Source organism: Myripristis murdjan, chromosome 5, assembly GCF_902150065.1.
Source record: "Myripristis murdjan chromosome 5, fMyrMur1.1, whole genome shotgun sequence".
Taxonomy (NCBI): domain Eukaryota; kingdom Metazoa; phylum Chordata; class Actinopteri; order Holocentriformes; family Holocentridae; genus Myripristis; species Myripristis murdjan.
Window position 1 is genome coordinate 31,125,686 of NC_043984.1, and position 17,329 is coordinate 31,143,014.

The 17,329-nt window shown below is 41.2% G+C and overlaps 1 protein-coding gene across 1 annotated transcript in view; it reads right to left on the reverse strand.

Annotated features, from left to right (window-relative positions):
• Positions 1 to 4,368: 4,368 nt before the first annotated feature.
• epha8 (eph receptor A8) overlaps positions 4,369 to 17,329 on the reverse strand; it is a 102,926-nt gene continuing 89,965 nt past the window's right edge. The window contains exons 13-21 of the mRNA XM_030052112.1: positions 15,443 to 15,510; positions 14,964 to 15,089; positions 13,725 to 13,910; positions 12,957 to 13,018; positions 12,388 to 12,597; positions 10,706 to 10,855; positions 9,776 to 9,966; positions 8,701 to 8,850; positions 4,369 to 7,302 (exon numbers count right to left, since the gene is read on the reverse strand). Of these exons, the coding sequence (XP_029907972.1) occupies positions 7,188 to 7,302; positions 8,701 to 8,850; positions 9,776 to 9,966; positions 10,706 to 10,855; positions 12,388 to 12,597; positions 12,957 to 13,018; positions 13,725 to 13,910; positions 14,964 to 15,089; positions 15,443 to 15,510 (1,258 nt within the window). The 3' untranslated portion in view covers positions 4,369 to 7,187. The remainder of the gene's footprint in view (positions 7,303 to 8,700; positions 8,851 to 9,775; positions 9,967 to 10,705; positions 10,856 to 12,387; positions 12,598 to 12,956; positions 13,019 to 13,724; positions 13,911 to 14,963; positions 15,090 to 15,442; positions 15,511 to 17,329) is intronic.

Genomic DNA, 17,329 nt, shown 5'->3' on the forward strand with positions numbered 1-17,329 from the left:
ACCAGTATTAGTGGTAGTAGTGGTAGTCGTTTTAATGGTAATATTAGGAGTAATAGTCTTAATAGTGGCTGTGCATGTTTGCAGAAGTTCCTACATGGGTGGGAAGTGTCATGATGTGAGAGAAAAAAAAAAAAACTCTTCCCTGCCTCACCAAGCCCTCCAGGTGTCTTTGGTTGCTTCACATTGGCACTAAATGTGGTCGACACTCCTTATTTAGTCCTTCATCCAGTCAAGGTCACACTCAGCGCAGTTCGTAAAGAGAAGGACAACTAGCAGGACCGAGTCCTGCTGGAAACAGGAAGAAACAACTAACTTTGATCTAGTTGTGATGCAGATGAGCCCGACTTGGTATGGATGGGAACAGGACTTGAGGACAGGTGGTTGATGTGCACTGATGAAAGTACATAATGTTCCCCAAAAGCTTCACCAGAAATAGACATGGGAGGAAGAAGAAGAAGAAGAAGAAGAAGAAGAAGAAGAAGAAGAAGAAGAAGAAGAAGAAGAAGAAGAAGAAGAAGAAGCAGAAGAAGCAGCGGCAGCAGAAGAAGAAGGCTTGAAAACAATGGCAGGTAAAGTTATGATAATGTTTGGACACAAACAAAATTCTTTTTAGGATTCTGGGTGGATGAAAATATACATAAAAATTAGAGGGAAATAAACAAAACTATAACAAAATGTTATTTTACATATAAAATGTGGGCTGTTTGGTCTGAACGGAGCCGTATAAAGCTAAAAGCTTCATCAGAATCAGAATCAGAAACACTTTCTTGGTTCCCGAGGACAAAATGGGTCAGCTGCAGTTGCTCAAATTCTCAAGAGAAGAATATAATACAGACACAAGTGAAATTTTAAGAAATAGCAAAAGAAGTAAGGAATATTAAAATATGTGCATTAGAAATTTATAAACTTAGATATTTGAAATGCCAAGCTGAGTGTAAGAAAACAGTGGAAGAGAAGAAGAAGAAAAACCTGAAATGCAAGAGTTAGTTTCAGACAATACGCCGCACAAGCACAAAACTTGACAAGACAGTGCCAAAAAGACAAGGGGTGAATCCTGTTACTTGCTCATACACACAGTGTTCTCACTCCTCTAGATACGCCTGTGTGTGTGTGTGTGGAGGCAGAACACGAGTGAATCCAGGTAATAAGTTCGGGTGTGAAGCTCCAACATGCTCATATGAACGGGGACCTTGAGCAGCTGAAGCCATTCAACACCAGAGCAGCTGCACAGCGGCCGGCGGCAAAAGTCTGCTGTGTTTTTCCTGCCATTTTACTGAGCAGCTCTCAAGTGGGAGTCTGAAGGGTGTTTCTGAAAAGAACATGCATGCTCAGTCACTCTTTGTTGGACAAAAATTAGACTAGAGAAAAACTTTCCAGTGCCACTTGACACAATAGCCAGTCATCCATTGCTGCAAGTGGATTCAGCTGTCAGTGATAGTTTGACCCGAGTGTGACCGTTAATAAGTTGCTTCTAAGCTGGACGGGGCAACCTCTGCCTCTCTGACACGTTTACAAAATCACAGCATGGGTTTATTATTTATTTTTATTTTTTTTTCTCCTCGAGGAGGTTTTTCAGTGAGTCATCAGGTTCTTTACTGTGCAAAAATACAGTGCATAAACACAATGCATCCAGCTTACCGCAGCCTTTTGAGAAGTCAGAGACAGGATGGCCTCACGCTGAACTGGCGGCTTTAACATTATGCCTATTCAACAGCTTGCGCTTGAATAGCAAGTGTCCCTTCTCCTGCTGTTTATAGTGTATTAATCACATTTAGTGTAGAACAGTGGCAGCTCAATCCAATAAAAATCAGCGGTGATGAATTTGCACACTTCTTTCACGTTGTCAAATAAAGCGCTCTTAAAGCGTGTGAGGTATAAACGATATCTTGATGTTTTGCTTTGGGGTGGGGAAAGGACCCACACAGCAATGTAAAAATAATACAAAAAAAGAAAAAGAAAAAGAAACTGAAACTACCTAAATAATGCCAGGCACAGCGAACTGACAAGGCAATCCCCAGCGACCGGTTCTTGCCGCGCTCTCATGGATTGTTTACTTGATGCAATATACTGATGGAATTACAACACTGCGAGCTATAGACTTGCATTGTTCCAAGGTTGTTCACAAAGACTCCATTATGACTGCTGAGATTTACACAGAATTGAAGGCTTGTTAATGAATTTGTATCGTTGCTGCACGACGGCGGAAGCAAAACTTGACAATAAATACTTGGGCGTTTTAAATCCATCGGCATTGTTCGCCGGTCCCTGATGATCTGGACCTGGTGTGTGGCGATAAGAGGCGCCAAAAACACACTCTCGTTGTGATCGGCTTTTGTGCGCCGCTCCTAGTCAACCGCGGGACATCCCGGGACACAAAGGCGCGGTCACAGCCACTTCCTGTCCTCCAGCAGCCACTGATAGCAGATACAAAGTGCTATCGCCGCCGCTTTCAGAGAAGTCAATCAGGGGACAGCCTAGATGGTCGTCGGTGATGGGCGGGGCTCAGCGTCGTCATGGGGACGGGGCTGTGGATGATAATTGGGCGTGGGACTCGGTGGCAACAAAGCAACACGGCCTTAGTAATGAGATTAATGATGTTGTGTTAGGTCTCGTTTCACCAAGGAGAGGATTATCTCCTAACAGCCTTCCTAAGGTGAAGGAAAGGACAATTACTCAGACACAGATTCATCAGGCTCATTCCCTATTCAGGCTGAGCTCGAAATGATGTTTCAGAGCTGGGTCAGGGCTCATTCCCACAGAAAAAAAAAGCAATTTACTCAAAAACTCAGCAATGAGCATTAAGGAAGTCAAAGTCAATTGTTTTCAAACCTGAGTCTTCCAAAGTGAGGGGTTACGGCGGCACAAAGTTCAGATCGACTCCTGATCAAACGCCCCGTGGTGAACATAAATATTGTGCTTATTTGACCAAACAGGCCGATTTATGTTGGTTCTTTTTTTTGTCAGAGATGAGCCTCTGATGAATTTTCTTGAGCTCTGCCCTCTCTGAAAACTATTCATCGCAAATTATCTTACCACTGTGTGAGACGACTGCTGAAGAGATGCGCGGACAAATCTCTCTCCAAGGACTTGCTAAGTATGGAAAAAAATGTGGATTCTCTTATTTAGTATTATTCTTGAGTACTGTCTTCATCATCCACCGAGATGTGAGAGTTCCTGAAAGTCAATAAATGTAATAAGAGTTTCAGTGGGTGTATTTTCTACATAATCCATTCCAGCTGGTCCGGATGGGCTTTTGTTTTCCTTGTATTGTGTTAACAATATTGTCTGGACCCTGAAGACCAACCAGCTGTCCAGCAAAGTGTAAATATCCCATTTGTTGGAACTGAAAGAGCTACGGCCCTAATCAGCATTAAGTTGACGTGAGAAGGTCCATGTCTGACACCATCATCAGCTAAAGCTCCATATTTGATTGAAATGCTTTCCTCACCCTCGCTTCCTAACGTTCTCACACTCAGAACACTGGATTGATTAAATAATCCCTGGTAGGATGCTGGATTTGTATCCAGGTGCAGTACTGTACAAAACAAATCATATATGCAAAGCAAATCATATATGAAAACATAGGAGGAAAAAAATGTCTTGAGGAAGATCTGCTGACTGAAATTATTGGCAAATACAATCTGCATGTGGAGCTCGGTGTGAGCTCGTTTTTCAGGATTTTTAATCCAGGAACAGCAGAAAATGAGCAAGATGTGCTCACAAGCTTACAGTGCATGAGGGAGCAGGAGCAATTGAAGGCCGTCAATCAAACAGGTGTGGGAGGAAAAAAAAAACTGTGCAGCTTCTAATCCCCACCAAAAAATTAAAACATTTAAAAAATAAAAATTTCAACCGATGGGCCTCTCTTTGCACGGAAAGTTTGCAGTTTCATGATGGTTTTTATACCTGATAATGTCAGTAAAAATACAATAAAAAAGAGACATCAACCATCATACTGTAGCTTCCCTTCTCTTTAAGGCAGAGATGCACTTGTTGCTCCATGGTGGTTTCTACATGGTGATAAAATCCCATGCAAGGATGTTGAAAAATTATGTAACGGGTTTTGTTTCTGCAAGGTGCTTGACTTCTAAATGTGTTATTTTTTTTGCCGGCCATATCTGAAGTCTCAGCCCTGTGCAGATATTCTGCTATTAATAGGCGGAAAATCACTGTTGCAGTCACACACAGACAAACGTTCCTTTATTGTGTATTTATGGACAGTTTGCACATTTATGATTTATCATTAGCAACAAGGATGATTCATAAACTGTAGTAAAACCTCTCGGAGTTGTATTATTTGGAAAGCAAATGAGCATGAATAAATAATAAAATGTGAATAAATCCAGCTGTAGTTGTTTTTTTTTTTTATCATCTTCTTCTTCTTCTTCTTCCTTCCAGTGACTGAACTCGCTGTATACATTATAAATCAATTCATCTAGCAAAAACATATCCTAAATTTATAAAATATGGGTTTTCTATTCAAGTCCAGTGTCCTCAAAAGCATCCTAAGGGGGGAAAAAAACAAAATAAACAAAACAAAACAAAAAGATTGGAACCATTAGTGAAATGCCACTATAATACATATTCAAGAAATATCATGAGGTTCTTCTCTAATAAAAAGAGACATCAACCATCTAGAGGAAAACCTACCGAGGTGCACAAGAAAAGACATTCTCTTGATGGCACTGGGGGGGACGGGGGATAAATTAGGGCTGATTATGTATTTTTCAGAGCATTTAGATACAAACATTCTACTTACATGTTCCTTTTTTACCTTTTCATTAACACTGAGGCAAAACAGTGTAATCACATTAAATCGGGTAACACTTTATTTTACAGTCTGCTTAGCTTATTCCCCTCCCGGTAATATTAATATTTCCCCAGCAATGACAAAAAAAATATATATATATTATATTGCACCAAATTGTATTAGTGCTGCTGACTTTGATCCTGAAAGTATGTCCCATCAAATTAAACAATGTTATGTGCCATTTTGTTAATAAATGCCACGAGAATCGAAGGCTTTCTGGTGACAAAGCGCACGCTGCCGCGGCCATATTGGAGGTCCATGTGTAACAGTCGCTGTGAACTGTGAATTATGCAGATAGATGTGATTAATGTCTGAGTTGGAATTGATCATTTATCGCTTGATTGATTGATTTTGTGTGTACGTTGATCTATTGTACATCTAATTTGCCCACTGGTCAGCACAGACATGGAACAGGAGAACTAACCAGCCCACAGTGATGCCACCACTCCATAAACTGCATATTCTCATTTGAAACACCTTTCAATAAATAAATGAGTTCCTAAATCATGCCGTTAACGGTTGTTTTCCAGGACAATCCCATATTTCTTCTTTTTGAAACAATCATTTTGACAACATTTTAGCTCCCGGGGGAAATAAATATCTTGTATGTTTAAGAAAAAAGAAAAAAAAAAATTCTTGGCCCAACGCAATCACTGCTGTTTCAACAAAGCAACAAAACTTTCGTCTTCACCGCAAACACTGCCGGTCAGACAATATTGCTCCTGCCTTGGCTGGGAGTCAAGGAGAGACAGGCGTTCACACCAATATCCTTTTTCTTTTCTTTTTTTTTCCTTTTTTTTTTCTTTTGCCAGCGATTTATTTAATTTGGGCAAAAAACAGTCATTGTTTAAGGCGTTGTAAGATGCACCTGCTCCCGTTTGGCACATGTGTAACCTGGTAATATTATAATATTGTTATTTTGGTCAGATGTAGGCTTGTCTGTGGATTCCTTCCATCTTCCTGATGTTATTTGTAGATCCTAAATAGTGAAATAATTAACAAATTTGTATCTTTCAAATATAATAACTTTCTACAGGCAATGAAAAGACATAGATGCAGTTTTTTTCTGTATTATTACAGCTCAAAAATGTGTTTTATGCATTTAGTATATGCTTAAAACATCACCAGAATCCATGAAATAAGGTTCCTGAATCTTAGCCACCCCTTTATGGTCCTGCACAATGACCAGCGGTGCTTTCATTTCATTCACTGAAGTACGAGGTCATCATCTTCATAGTTGTACTGTTCCATGTCTATGAATATATTTAGGTGAGGCGAATATCAGTGGCATTGTTTAATCTTTAATGGCTGCTGCCTTTTTAGCTAAGTAACAAAACCAACAGCAAAATAAAATAAAATAAAACAAAATTAAATTAAATTAAATTAAATTAAATTAAATAATAAAACAACTGCTCACTGTTTCGGAGTTAAGACTGGAGCTTAAGACAAGATTGTGCCACTGTAACCTCAGTTTTATCGGACAATATTATCTCCACATATTTTTTAAGGAATCTCAGTTGTTATGCTGGATGTTTATCCATTATAAGCACACAGCCAATTCACCGATGGACCTCCATGACGGCTCCAGCGCTGGGATCCGACTGCAAAGCCTCTAATAGCGTAATAAGACTGTAGAATAAAGTGAACTATAACTGAATCATACACATTTTCAAAGTACAGTAGTTGTGCGCTGCGCAGCTTCCAACTGGGCAGAGGGCTCCGGGGCTCTCCTGGGGTCGCTCATCAAGGTTGGACGGTGGAGAAATGTGCCTGTTGGTATTAATAGCCTGGGGTGAAACGGTCTCCTTCACTGCAGAGACGGGTGAGCCCTATCTTGCTTTTCTCCACTTTTCTGATTCAAGCCTTTTTTCTCAGGCTTGTTCTCCTCAGGATTTTACTGGAGAGACGGTGTGTGTCATTTACACATCTGAAAACACCTTCCCCCTCCCTCAGCTTCTACGTAGAGTCCACATACTTGCAATTGCCCGGTTCAGTAAATCATATTACTCTGATAAATTCCTGTTTGATAAATTATCTTCTCTTTGTAGACAACAAAATCAAAATAATTTGTGGAGATTAAGGCAGTCTTTTCCATTTATAAACAAGACATTTAAACTCATAAAATGTAATCAGATAGGAAAAAAAAAAAAAGGTTGGAATTGTCCCGAAGAAGTCACGTACACTTGATCCATATTTCGAACCTTTCATGTTTTGTTCTCAGATCAATCTCCCGAGGAAAAAGTCTCGAAAAGTTCCCACGTATCCTCTTCTCCCGACTATTTCTTCGATCAGCTCGATTCCCATGGAGTTCCTTTAGGCCTCAGAAGCCAGGGTTTCTAGGTTTAAGCAGAGGGCCTTAGAAACCTGGGCGCTGGAGTTATACGTGCACCGACGGCACGCTCCTGTTGAGGACCTGCGCCCTCATGAGCTGGACGCTGGTCATGATCTTCTTCTGGTGGCCCATCAACGTCACCCCGAGCCTCTGGATGTCCCTGCGTCACACACACACACACAGACATAAACAGAAAAATTACAAATTAAAGGGATCTGAAATCTTATTTATTTATTTATTTATTTATTTTTGCTTTCATGTGACACAGATCTTTTTTTTTTTTTTTCTAAGCAGTGTGAACACAAAATCTTCTTTTCAAATCAGACTTGAGTTATGTTCATATGACTTCCTAGGTCAGAAAAATATTTGATTTGATTTTATTTGTTTCCACTGTGCAGGCACACATCACAGTCAGCATGCCATCCTTCAGAATCAGCAGTGACATGATAGCAGCAACAACAACAGGACATAAAGAACTGAATCTTGAATCTTAAGGCTGCATTTTAAATAGCTATATTAGAGAACTGTATCAGTCCAAGCCCTCTGTCATCTGCTTGCCCTCATCCTCCACATCTGATAAACTGCCATCCATTCAGAAAATGAAAAGACTATCGCACAAATTACTTTTTTTTTTTTTTTTTTTTTTTTTTTTTGCATTCAGCAAGCAGAGATCTTTTCACTATGGATCACATACAAACATGAATGCAAACAGTCAAGGGAAAAAGATCAGATCTGCGACAGATATCAGAGCTGAGCTTGAATGCATGAATGTAACATCCCATTAGCCTTTATGCTATTTTTTTTTTTTTTTTTTCATCTCAAGACTCAAATTCTGGAGGAAAGTCTGAATACTTATGTTGTTATTTATTACATTCATTTACTGGCATGTAAACGCTCAACTTGAAAAAAAAAAAATTGGATTTCCACACAAAATATCAGGTGTCTGCAGCTCCAGTCCAAAAATATCCAGATCAGTACCAACCATATCGACTGATCCCAACACACAATTCACAATGGGAGTGGAGTCTGTAGTCAGACACTGTGATGACAACTGTCGAGGACGGACTTGAAGGCTCCATGAAATGGAAATCAGAGCTCAGCTCATGATCCCTGGCTCAGATAAAAAGGAAATGTGGGCATGGGTGGGAGGGTAGGAGTGTGTATTGTGCTGGTGACAGTGCTCAGTGGCAGAAACTGATTACACAGTATATGAGGAGGTGATAATAGAACTCAAACAAACAAATGAGCAATGATGTCTTTCATCACAGCTCATTTGTTTGTTTCAGTTTTAACTGTGATCAAGCTGATTTCATCACTAAACTCGCTCAAATTCACTGGAAGCATTTTTTTTTTTTTTTTTTAAATTATCCTCTGTGCAGCAGCAGCTCAGACTTATTTAGCGATTTCACCCCTGGGTGCAGGCTGAGTATTCCAGGCCATTTTTCACTCCACAGGGTCTTTAAGCTACATACATCAAGCAAAGCTATCAGATGGTGGAGCCCAGCAGCTAACTACTGCCTCTGAGTTGTTATCATTCTCCATCACGGTCAATACTCACCCTTGGTTCATGCCTATAACGTGTCCTAGGGTGTGATACCCCCCCGCAGCAAAGTGGTCCTTGTAGCGACCCATCTTTATAGTGTCCAGCCACTCATCTACTGAGTTACAGCTACTGAAGTCTGGGATAGCTCTCTCCATCAGAGGAGGACTGTTTAACCTGGGGCAGCGAGAGATAGATGGAGAGATGGGTGCATAGATAGACAGAGACGGAGGAAAGAAAGAGAGGGAGATGGATGAGAAGACAAAAAGATTAGTTGGAGGGAGTCTGAAAAAGAGAAAAGAGTCAAAGAGTGAGAGCAGCAGAAAAGAGGGAGAGAGAGGGAAAGGGGGCTTTGAAATGCACTAGCAGCCGAGGCAGAAAATCAATAGCAGTTAAAATGATAGAGAAGAGGTGGCGGCCGCGGTTGCAGGATGGCTGCTTTGGGTAGATTAATACACGGAGAAATCCTTAACACTCCTCCTCCTCCTCCTCTCCCCCTCTTCCTCTACTCCCGACTGCCCCCCCTCTCTCCCTCCTCCTTCCCGTTTCCCACACTGCCATGCACCGCTGACTCTGTAGGACCCGGGATCTGAACTGAGCAATTTACACAGGTCCAGCCTCAGCCCAAGTGTCCTCTCGAACTTGCTCCCTGATTCACTGTGGATCAATGTCAATATCACAGCGAGGCTTTTACTTAACGCACAGCACGTCTATCAGAGATGAGCTTATTGGAAAACGAACACGACCGCTCACTCCGTCTGCCAGAGAACTTTGAGGGAAACTTTGGGCTGTAACTTTATCCCGCCGTACTCATGTTTGATAGCAGCGGGATGAGATTGGATTTACTTGCCTCCCACACCAGGACAGTTACTTAGTAGCCTAACAGTCTGTCACCGCGTATTGTCCAGGAGATCATCTTCTCAGCCCCTCGCAGGCGGAGTCTTGCTTTGACTCCCGGCTTAATCCGCTAATCACATGAACCAATATTTGATTAAATGGTTGGCGAACTGTCTGGCCAAATTAAATCAAAGGACTGCACAACGCACCCATGTTGCTTCCCCGCTAAAATGGATCTATTCACAGGCCCACCCACCTGCAGAGCGTGTCCATGGACTTCAGGTTCTCTGGGTTGCGGATTAGCTTGTCGAGAACGGTGACTATTTGGCAAAAGCGTGGTCTCTCGTTGCGATCCTTCTGCCAGCAGTCCAGCATGAGTGTGTGTAGAGGTCCAGGACAGCCCATAGGAGCAGGCAGCCTGTAGCCTTCCTCCACGGATTTGATCACCTGTTCACAAAATAAAGATAACAAATAATAACTGATCCCTCGTGATCCTCTTTACTGTTGTTTGGATTTTATTATCACATTTTTATTGCCTATTTGGATTTACTTGTCATATTTTATCCATAGTTTGCCTGTTTTGTATTCATTTTCATTTTACTCATCACACTGGTTCCTCCCTCTTTTAAGCATATTGGCTGAGAGTCCACTGAGAGCAGAAGGAAGTACAACAAGAGGGGCAAGCTGAGGTAAACTGTAGATGTGCTGCCAGGTGTACTGCATGCATAGTAGGTTCATATACAAGTGTTGAATACCATTTATATATCGATATATATTGGGTATCGATAGCTGTCATTTGCAATGTTGCTTTCAAATTAGCTGCTACAGGGGACATTATGATATTTCTTACAAGTCCTCTGAAATCGTTCTTTTATGTGACTGGTTGTTTTATTCCTAAGTTTGCATTGAAACTGGTTTAATATAACTTGATTTAACTCTGGTGAAGGCCACATGCCAAAGTGCTTTGGTTTTAATAGATATATTTTTCAAGAAAAAGTATGGCTGAAATCCTTTTGTTTTATTATACATACACTGCCGTATTGCTCTGAATGTTTTGTCTAAGTACATAGCTGCATGTCCACACCGCTCAGAAACCTCCACGGTGCACAACAGGTCCAGTGGAAATGCATCAGGTTATTTCTGCTGTGAGATGATAAATCAGCGCTTGCTCCTGTGTAGCACTCACATCTCTGTTGGTGAGGTTCCAGTATGGCCGCTCTCCGTAGGACATCACCTCCCACATGACCACGCCATAGCTCCACACGTCGCTGGAGGAGGAGAACTTCCTGTAGGCGATGGCCTCCGGCGCCGTCCAGCGGATAGGGATCTTCCCGCCCTGCGAGGGAACATGGACAACGACAACCAGCTGAGTTCAATCAGGACGTGCCAGACTCTCTGTGACAGGTTTATGGGGTGACGGGAGCATTGCGGTCAGAGAATCAAATTTGCAACCGTGGTTGGAATCCCTGGACCAAGGGGGGAAAAATCTGTGAAGGACAAGTGAACAAGAGATGCTCCCCTTGGCCTCAATACCAAAAGTCACCGAGGCACTCAAAACTTCTCCTGTGTACGTTAAACACGGCATTTTCAAAGTCGGATTTTGTGTTTCTGTTTGTAGATCCTCACCCAGGATGTCCAGTGAAGTAAATGAACGTGACAATCAAAGCAGAAAAGTTAAATGGCAGGCTAAAGTCAAATTTAGATTTAGTTTGAGGTTTACAGTCCAAATGTACTAAACGTGTGTGTGTGTGCGTTGAGATAGCAGCGCAAAGACAAGAATAGATTTGCAAATGGTAGCAAGTATGTGAACTACTTACAGCATGCTTGATATAAAATGACACTTAATTAGGCTGACAAATGGATACATCACGTAGAAAACAAACAAAGCGTTCCCCGCGGGTTATTTTAAACATGTGAAGGTTATTTCTAAATGTAGTCCATAAGAGGTACTTCCTGCTCACAACTGCAATCAGCAAATCCACTGGAATTCTTTCAGCTTGACTTTCACTTTCCTTTGGGTAACTTTTTTTGTGGAATTCCATGGAACAACAAGGCGATTTAAGTTGAACAGCGCTGACATGACCTCCAACCATTTATTCAAGAGGTTATGCAATTATGCTTTTGTGTGATATCACAATCTAAATTTCTATTGGCCTTTAAATATGTTCCTGAGAAACGCAACAAGTCATCGCCGCGTATCTGTGATCTGACTGCAGTGTTTTATACAATAACTGTAACAGACAAATGTGTTAAATGCTGATTTTGATCTGTGCTGATGATAGCATCAAACTCTCTAAGGAGCAGCTTTTGCTTTTTTTTTTTTTTTTTTTTCGGCTGTTGCTTACTGCAGTGTCTATAGAGAATATTTAACTTTGCTCTCTTTTTTCATGTGACCTTGATTGCATTTGCATTGCTTTTGTACATTATCGCTCGTCTCCAACTTTTATGTTTGTCTTGATGCCACCGTCTTGGCCACATCTCAGCAGGACTGCCTGGGGAAATTAAGGTCAAATAAGAATAATAAATAAATTATAGTTAAAGCTGCACTCGATTTTTATGTATAAATACACTGGCGTGAACCACAAAGTGGAGCTGAAACACAGACGAGCGTCATGTTCCCCCAGCTGAACTGCCCTAAATTTTACCAAATGAACTCCTGGTGTTGGGAATCGTCCCTGGAAGGAAATTTCTCTGAATGTAAAAGTGACAAATCCTTAGTTTTGTGGCAATCGGATTACTTAAGTGCTATTACATGTAATTCACTGCTGCCCAACTCTTGCCATGACTTTCAAACACCTTATGTGTATGTGTGCTCCATGTTTGTGTGTGCAATGGTGTAATCATGCTTGGCTGTGTGTGTAAACTCACACTGGTGGTGTATGCCGCATCGGGGTCGTCCTCCAAGACTCGGGACAGACCGAAGTCAGACACCTTACACACCAGGTTGCTGTTGACCAGGATGTTGCGGGCTGCCAGGTCTCGGTGGATGTAGCCCAGGTCAGCCAGGTAGGTCATACCGGCTGCGATGCCGCGCAGCAAGCCCACCAGCTGGATGACGGTAAACTGACCATCGTGTCTCTGCAGGAAGGAAGAAGAGAGAGGGAGGGAGAGACCGGGAAGGAGGAGGCAGGGAAGGAGAAAGTTTCAACTGCAGCTGAAAAAACGGGTATTGAAGAGCAACAGAAAAGATGAGAGGATTGTGGGATAACAGAAGCGAGAGATTTCCGGTGGGAGAAAGAGGAAAGGAAAGATGAGAAAACAAAATATGGCATGAAATTACTGCACAGCAGAAATCTGCAATGTATTTTGTAAAAGAAAGTGTCTATTTTACCAACATCCAGCTCAAGAAACCTCTTACATTTACTGTCCGACACATGTGGCGCCCTGTGAAAATCCTCAGCTATAATACAATATGATAAAAAAGGTACAATACCAACCCTAAGGAAAGAGTCCAGAGAGCCATTCTCCATGTACTCTGTGATGATCATCACCGGTTTACCTGAGGAGAAACACACAAGCATACAGGAACATTCTTCTTCTGCATGGTGTGTCTGGGACTTTCTGTTTTATAAAAAAAAAAAAAAAAAAAACTGTACATACATTTCAATATATATGTATATATGCTAATGCTGTAATATGTGAGTGTATCACCACTTCATCAATGAAAGAATGCCAAGACAGTCTTGTTTCATGTGAAAAAAATATATATATTTTTTTTCCATGGCCACCCAAATCAAGATTTTTTGTTTTGTTTTGTTTTTAGCTTTTGCACGCAAAAAAGTACCTTGGCTTTTATCCACATATTCTTTTTTCCTTAACACTAAGAAGCAGCATTTTTTTTTTTTTCTGCAAACAGCCTTTAATGTTCCAAAAAAATAAAAAGCAAGGACACACTCTGTTCCCCTCCTGAATTACATTTTGCACCAAGGTTTAGACTAGAAAATATAGTCTTTGGAATACTCTGGGGGAATGTCCATCACGTACATGAGGGGAGGCTGCTGGGTTGAATCACTCCTCTTCAACAAGCTGCTAAGCCTAAAATAATTTAATTTGTAATCCCCACTTCATTGTTTGGCAAGAAAATGGCCAATTTAAAAGCTATTCAGTATAGGCATAACATCTATCACAAACTTAAGTCTGAAAATGTTGCTGAATGGCACTTAATCGTCTTGAGCGAGATAAAATGAAGCGAAGTGACGCCGTACTCTGGGTCACCACTCCCTCCAGGCGGATGACGTTGGGGTGGTCGAACTGGGCCATGATGGACGCCTCGGCCAGGAAATCCCTCTTCTGCTTTTCGGTGTATCCTGCTTTCAGGGTCTTCAGGGCCACCGGGATGTCCCTCTTCCCCGGGAGCCTCATGCGTCCATAACACACCTCCCCGAACTCACCTGAAGAGACAGGACAAAATAAGCAACAAATGCAGAACTTCAAATTTACCCAACAGGCAAAAATGTACCACTGCAGTGAACATTTACCGCTGTTTTCATGTTTTATCCCCCCCTCCCTTTTCCCTTTCAGAGGAAAAGGAGTATCATTTTATATACATTTTTGGAGATGTTTATAAAAGGATATGATATTTTGGCTAAAAGTGCATGAATCAAGTTGAATCTCTGTTGAGACAAAGATTCACACCTTCAGTTGTCATTACATTGCAAAAGAAATCTCTATCTCAATGAGTCATCAAGTAATAAGTCCTTCACTCCTAAAATCAAGTGAAAAAATAATCTGCCAGGTCTAATGATGATACATTGTATCATTAGACCTGGCAGATTATATTTCTAATATAATCTGTATCATTATATACAAAGGAATATACAATGTATCAGTTCATGTGTGTTCCATATTCCATTCTAATGATATATTCGAAACATTTCTAAATCTGCCACTGTCCCAGAAAAATTCGCGAATTAAGTGAAAACATTAAGAAAAAAAATCGAAATGAACAAGTGAAAAAATGAAAAAAAGAAAGTGGGATTATTTTATCCCATTTCTCCATTTGTGTTGAAGAAAAACAAAATGTAAAACCTCAATCTGAGATTAAAAGACTTGTTAAGAGGTGTAATCCTTATCTGTGCCTCTCAGTGGAAGTCAGCATGTTTGCTGGCATTTGTCCTACCCTGTTCTATTTTTTTTTTTTTTTTTTTTTTTGTATTCCCCTGTTTGTAGCAGTCATAGTCAACACAGAGCATTATTGTAGAGTCCAGCCGCGACATAGTGTTAGTATTCCCTGCCTGTCTGAGGACCCTTGATTGACAGTCCCACGCAACGCTCTGATTCCGCTCTGCCATCCTCCTCTCTGCTGCACACCACAGCCTTTACACCAGCCAATGATTTTAAGTTACCTCGGCCGATGATTCCGACTGCGCGCATGTGTGTGTATGTGTGTGTGTGAGTGTGTGTGTGAGTGTGTCTGGGCACACATCCGAGTTCATGGTTTTTACCTGAACCAATGATTTTCTCTATTTTGATCCTGGAAGCTTCAATTTCTCGGGCAAATTCGTGGACTGCCTGGCAGGGGTCCTCGTACGTGTGCGGGTCAATATAGAACCTCGCGTCGGGGAATGACACTAAGATAAACAACATTAGCATTTGGTCACATATCTGAGAATGAGAACAACATCACATCTGAGCCCCTATCACTGGTGTGTGGAAGGAGAAGCTGATGAAAGAGGAGAAAAAGGATTCGGGAGAAGGGAGCGGACAGAGCGAGAGGACGGAGAAGAGAGAGCGAGGAGGAGAGGGAGGATAAATAAAGAGCATTGCAGGGAATGGGGCCTCTGTGCTCCTGTAATCACTCCGAGCATGATGGAATTCTTTGCTCTGAGGATGAACTTTATTACACCTGGATGAAAACGCGACCTATATGAGGGATGTGATATAATCTACCGCCGCTAATAATCTGAAAACAAGCCAGACATACCGTGGCCATTCTGGTAATGCATTTTCTCCTCATCAGAGTCCTGGAAGGCCTTGCTGTAGCCACAGTGTCTGTACAAATCACACACACACAAATGACAAACACACACAGATACAGTAGGCAGGCATGCAAATAAAGCCTCTCGCGCACACACATGCACACACACACACACACACACACACATATACACATACAGAGGGATGAATAGGAGACAATAGCAAAACATTCGCGTTGATTAAATTCCATATTTCAAAGCATGTTCAATCACATGTCATACTACAGCAAAACACAACAACCCATAAATAATAAATCAATAATCGTACATTATGAATAATTAAAGGAGAATTCCACCCTGTTTAACGGCAGGGACTGGCGACGTGCATTGAGTTTCTGGTGCCGTTTTTTAAATTTTTTTTAGGGTGTAATTCTGTAATTCCGGTGGAGTTTCATGGGAGAACAAAGTGAGCGTTCCCTGTTCTGTGCCGGATTTCTCCCTGTATGTTTGTTTAACATCGCTGCCAATTAGTGACTCTACAAAGACGCCCTTGCTCTTTAATTTTGGCACTGACACTGAAACCTGACAACTAACATTTCTGTTTTTTTTTTTTTTTTTTTTTCCCTTATTGAACACAGTTGTAGCTGCTGTAGCTGAGAATATGACACAGTGACGTCAGTGGATTGACTTTTGACTAGTCAGCCACTGAATAACAAAAATACAACATCAAACGACACCAGAAATGCAGTGTAACTCACCAGCCCAAATGGTGTTAATGTATTTTAGGCTGGAATTTTCCTTTAGCATCAATTTAAGCACACAATATACTTTGCTAGGGAAAAAAGTGTTTCCACTGTTAATGAAAGGTGGGGGACGGGGTGGAGGGATTGCGCAAGAAATCAACTAAAAGAAAGAAACTTAATCAAGTAAAATCGGTGGGATGATGGGATTTTAAAATAATAAACCAAAATTATATGAAAGTGCCTCCCAGTTTTGACGATGAGGGGACTCAGTGACCCAGTTTGGGATTTTTGGTGGTAAAACTTGCCTAAATATTCCCTGATAATATTGTTATCATCGCAACAGCGCAATAATAAACTTATAAAACTACTCAGTCCGTTTAAAAAAGCAGTGTTTTAATTCTGGTAGCTCATGGTTGGTTTTGAAAAGTGGCAGGGCTGGTGATTGTTGTTGACACCCACACTGACAGGTCCTTATGAACACTGTCCCTTCCACTCAAATCAGTCAGTCCTCCCAGCTGCCAGAGGAGTGCTGATGCTAACAGTGAAGGAGGATCGGCCGCTGCAGATTATATAAGCCCTGTTTAACCCTCCTATTCTGTTCATTTTGGGCTAACACTCATGGGGTTCCCGGTCACATGTGACCGGTAACATTATATTTGATTATAAATCCACTATGATACATATTATCACCTAATGTTGTGTTAGATCTTTTTATTAACTTCTGCTCTTGTGAAAATGACAAGTTTTGAACTTCTATTTGCTATGTATGTGCTGTAGGCCTAATTTACCTGAGATCATACCATTCGTTTTTTAGGGAAAAAAACATTATATAGATATTATTTTGACTATAACAAATACTCAGATGAAACATATTGTAGTATTTATCACAGAGTACTTCATTTCAATGTTTTCCAAGGACACTGTTTTGAAAACATTTCAATTTTCTAAATAGTGGCAAAAAAATAGCATCTTTTGTGTTCCCGTCAGCATTGACCATTATGATTTAGCTAGTCATCCTCATGACATTTTCACATGGAAGGTGACCTGCAAGCCTCTGCCTCCTGTAAAGCCTGTACTGGCTCCTCCCCTGCTGGTCACTGTTAGGTCAAAGATGTAATCCAGAGCCTCACAGTATTTATCCTATAGCGCCAC